Source organism: Cyphomyrmex costatus, unplaced genomic scaffold (assembly GCF_001594065.2).
Source record: "Cyphomyrmex costatus isolate MS0001 unplaced genomic scaffold, Ccosl1.0 scaffold664, whole genome shotgun sequence".
In the NCBI taxonomy this organism is placed as follows: Eukaryota; Metazoa; Arthropoda; class Insecta; order Hymenoptera; family Formicidae; genus Cyphomyrmex; species Cyphomyrmex costatus.
Genome location: NW_017280227.1, coordinates 421,347 through 426,274, shown reverse-complemented (window position 1 = coordinate 426,274; position 4,928 = coordinate 421,347). Strand labels below are relative to the sequence as shown.

Here is a 4,928-nt window from a genome sequence, read left to right as displayed (position 1 = left end):
AAACTTATTTATTGAAATACTTTCATTCATTACACATAAAACAATTTTTATGAAAAGTTTTTTATAGCACTGAAAAATTTTTTAGTGCAACTACACTATAAATATGAATTAACTACATACTGTTTTGATATTTGGTACATAAATCCAGTGGTTGTATAAAAAAAAACTGTTAAAAAATAATCAAATTCAATGAAAATATGTCAAATAAACGTATTAATTGGAGGCTTACCCGCAGTGCAAAAAAATTTTTTAGAGTTCTGCCAAATTTTTTCATTGTAAGTACACCGTATTGAAGTAATTTTCCGTTGGGTATGACTTTTTATACGGACAGAGTCATCGTAGAGAATTAAATGCCGATAAAATGCAAAATCCCCATGTTATTTGTATGGAAAAAAAGAAGTGCTCGGTGGCACGGCTTAATTTTAATTTATCGGACTATATTGAGTTTCTACATTAATTTTTGGTGCCAAAGAAGAGATCTAGGGGGCGAACAAACTGATTTTTGAAATTTGGGAAATAACGGACACCCTAGTATATATATTATATATATATATATAGGTTGAATTTTGATGGATGTTCCATTTTATCATGAAAGATAAACAATTGCAACTGTAATTTAGAATGAAAAAATATTCATCCTTCATTGGAAAACGTTGACACATCCATCAAGATTCATCCGCATATTCTCATGTACACGTATACATAATAAAGCTCGTATTAAACTATTGACTCTGCAATCAAAATAAGTCAGCCTTGTTATTGGTCCATTAATTTATTATATGTCGGTAGTCTAATAATGGCTTTAAACCATTATTACACTAGTGATTGCGCGATTGTAATTGGTAATTGATGAATATTTTTCAACCAGTTAGAACAAAGCGATCAGTGACTCCTTTGCTCTGATTAGTTAAAAAGTAATCGCCAATCACTAATCACAATCGCACAATTGTAGGATTTAAAGGTGCTGAACTAAGAAACGAATTCATATCTTTTATTTGAAAGATAACTTTATCAGTGAGCCATTCAGAACTTGGCAAATCGCTATAAGTGAAGAATGAATTCAACAAATCTGCCCATCCATATTTGCTAATTTTATGATGAATCGCAAATCGCGAATAATAAATCACTTAATGTTAACATTACATGTATTACAGGTCGCATTCGAATCGCTCATGTTCCATATGCGAAATCCCTTGCGATGGAAAAAACAAAGGTCGCAATAACAGCAGCGAAGAGAGCGGACACTAAAGTGGTAGACAACAAAACAGTAGCGCAAACTACGAAGGGCGGTGTACGCGTTGCTCATATACCGCAAGTGGTAGGTTTATTTATAAAATTTATTAACCGTGGTGCAATTTAGATTTCTACCAATGTAGATTAACTTTAATCTCGGTTTAGTTTACTTTTTCGACTTTTCCTAATTTTTAGAACTAGAATAAGATAAAAAGTAAATTGAACTAAATATAAAGAATGTCAAGTGGATACTGGAGTGACAAAATTATTAATAAAGCTGTATAAAAATTTCCGAATTGACTGAACGGAGAATAAAAAATCTTTTTACAATATTAAAATAGATGCAAAATTAGGAAGTGGGGCAGTGAATTTTATATAAAAAAATAAAAAAAAATTAAAAACATAAGTCTATTCTACATTGTGCTTTTTATTTCCTCTTTCTTGCTTTTTTCTCTTTTTGCAATTGTTTTATCGACAATTGTATTTCTTGCTGCCATGTTTTTCTTGTTTCTTCCGAAGTTCAGAAAAGTTCATTGACTTTTAAATCGGGTAACAGAAAACGTAAAACGGAATAACAGGCAAGATGTAAAAAATAGTAAGCAAAAAACAGGAAACAAAAAGCAGTTGTAAAACAGGTTTTATATATTTCAGCTGGTAGAGCTGTCACCTGACATAGATGTTTCCTTAACACAAAAGTTTTACAACTCATGGATAAAATGTATTAACATTGTATCATTTGTTTAATTACATGAACAAACTTAGTTTATGAAGACTAAAATTAAAAGCTTAAAAAAAAATATTTAATATACAAATTACTTGTACATATGAGCCGTTTAGTTGACAAGTGGCATAAATCTGCTTTGTAAGCATAAGTCTTATGCTACTTGGCAACTAAGGGGCTCATATGTATGTTAGCAAACTCTGAACGTTAAATAACAGTAGTGTCTAGCAGTATAGATACCAGACCGGTATTCACGTCGATTTTTATATTTAATTACAATCTTATGTCTTTTATATTTAACTACAGTCTTATGTATCTTAAGCGAGTCAATCAGAGAAATGTATTAGCATCTTAAAAGATATTACTTAAGATATTATATATCTTAAAAAATAAGGACGGAATACCGGTTGAATCTTGCAAGAGATGACTTTGCAGTATGTTACATATGGACAGATAGTATACGCATTTGAGTGCAACAGAACGATATAGTGTAAAAAACAAATTAAAAATTCCACTATTATCAACATTTTTTTATTTTGGAATTTAAAAAATTTGTGCTATCAACATTTATTAAATTCGGTCGTCACTCCAACATCCCTTAAATAAAGATTAAAATTATTATATAATTTATATTAATATAAAATAGACATTAGGACTGTAGTATTTATAGTCGATTCTTATATTTAATACCATCTTAAGTATATTCTAAGGATGTTACGAATCAATTAATCTAATATTACACTCATCCTTTTTTGTCATATAATAGGCTTTACGCCTGTTGATTGCCTGAACAGGATAACGAGATTCTCGGATCTCTTTATTCTGTAGCCAGTTAACATGCTTGAAAAATTTTATTTACGCAGGTGCCTCAACTCATGCGTCCAGAGCCGCTGCAAGTCGCTACCCAAAAGTTTCCCTTAAATGTTCGTCAGTATTATATTAATGTAATGCACGATATATGCGTCCAAATTTATACGAATAGTGATGACGCGGCGCAACGAGCCGTCAAAGAAGAATTCGCGTGTCACGATAGATGTAAAGCACTTGCGGTATACAAAAATTCGTGCATGTTGGCGGCTCATAGATTAAGAAAGGAAGTAGATCAAAATCAGTCGAATGAGAAGTTCGTTAGTTTAAGCTGTGGTATGATGTCTCATGAAGCTGTTCTTGTTGGTAAGTCAAAAGGTTCTTGGAGTGTAGTCAAAAGCAAGAAGAGTGTGATAGATTTTAAAGGACCAGCGCTCTACAACATGCTTAAGAAATGGATGATGTCGGAACAACAGCTTAGAGATAATGGATTTCCGCGTAAACACCCAGATGGTACAAAGGTTAGAAAACAATACAGATAAAATACGAGTATATAATTTAAGTAATTATTATTGTATACATTTGTTCGAATTATTACAGATAAAGAGAGATAAAATAAACGATAATAAATACAAAGTAATAATAAATATAGAATGTTGAAATATCCTTTTTGAAATGACGCAACAAAGTACATTTTTATATCTTACAGGGTCGAGCGAAGATGTATGTAATAAATTCGCGGAATCAAACCGTTTTATCAAAAGTGCCTAATGAGAGAATATGCAGCCGGTGTGGCCAAGCATATATGATAAATAAACAAGGCTTTGCTGTACGACAACAAAATTGTATATATCATTGGGGTAGAAAGTTTTCAGTTAGAGGCGAGGGCAAGTATAGTTGTTGCCAGCAATATGGTTCTGCTTCTGGTTGCTGCGATGCAAAGACGCACGTGTGGGACTACACAGATTATGAGAATCTTCGTGGTTACGTTACGACTTTATCGAAAGGTAAAGTATTTTCATTTTCTTGCAGTTTTCCCATACATGTATTCAACATATTAATTTCTCTTTTTGTGTGTAAAGATGTTCCTATGGATGAGCAAGGTGTTTACGCACTCGATTGTGAAATGTGCTATACCACGCAAGGTTTAGAATTAACCAGAGTGACGATCATCGACGAAGATTGTAAAGTGATATACGAAACGTTAGTTAAGCCGCAGAATGCAATAATTGACTACAATACAAGGTAAATTTCAAGAATTATAAGAGATCCAAAATTTGTTAGATATGTATTAGAATATAAGTCGATGAATTATTGATTTATGTATATGATAGTAATTTTCTATGCTATAATAGGTTTTCAGGGATTACAGAGGAAGACATGAAGGATGTGACGACGAATATTTTAGATGTACAAGCTACGCTCCTGACAATGTTTTCGAATAAAACCATCTTGGTAGGTCACAGTCTTGAAAGTGATTTCAAAGCTTTGAAGTTGCTACATGATACTGTTGTGGATACCAGCGTCATGTTTCCACATAGAAATGGATATCCGCAAAAAAGGGCATTAAAAAATCTTTGTTCTGAATATCTTAGAAAAATCATACAAAATGATGGTGAGTTTATAATTTTTTATATGAGAAGGGCAGAAGAAATTAAGTATTTATACAAATGACATATATATAATTAAAATAATATTTAATATAATTTATATTTCAGTTGGTGGTCATGACAGTAAAGAAGATGCCATCGCTTGCATGGAGTTAATTCGATGGAAAGTGAAAGAAGAAGCGAAATTACAGTGAAACTGCTCACAGTTTTTTTAAGAACAAACATTACAATTGTTGTATGCTAGTTACAACTTACACTCGTTTTCGTGATATTATCGAAAAGATACTATTAAAGATAACCATTCTTGAGTAAATGGATTGTTTTAGGATAGAGTGGATCACCGGCAATAATTAAAAAGAATATAAACGTTACTAATATTATTTGTTTACTCGATATAAATGTTTGAATAATTAACTTATGCGCTATTTAATTTATTATTTTTCATAAATAAACATATATATTTATGATAATATTTGTGCAAAATTAATTTTTTTCTAATTACAATTAAGCTTTTTTTCTGTTAGATAATCGAACATCAAAATGCATTTAAAATCACA

The 4,928-nt window shown here is 31.2% G+C and overlaps 1 protein-coding gene across 1 annotated transcript in view; it reads left to right on the top strand.

Moving 5' to 3' along the window:
* LOC108780023 (RNA exonuclease 1 homolog) overlaps nucleotides 1–4,712 on the top strand; it is a 9,849-nt gene extending 5,137 nt beyond the window's left edge. The window contains exons 4-9 of the mRNA XM_018547594.1: nucleotides 1,155–1,318; nucleotides 2,818–3,282; nucleotides 3,471–3,768; nucleotides 3,844–4,006; nucleotides 4,117–4,376; nucleotides 4,480–4,712. Of these exons, the coding sequence (XP_018403096.1) occupies nucleotides 1,155–1,318; nucleotides 2,818–3,282; nucleotides 3,471–3,768; nucleotides 3,844–4,006; nucleotides 4,117–4,376; nucleotides 4,480–4,565 (1,436 nt within the window). The 3' untranslated portion in view covers nucleotides 4,566–4,712. The remainder of the gene's footprint in view (nucleotides 1–1,154; nucleotides 1,319–2,817; nucleotides 3,283–3,470; nucleotides 3,769–3,843; nucleotides 4,007–4,116; nucleotides 4,377–4,479) is intronic.
* Nucleotides 4,713–4,928: the final 216 nt, after the last annotated feature.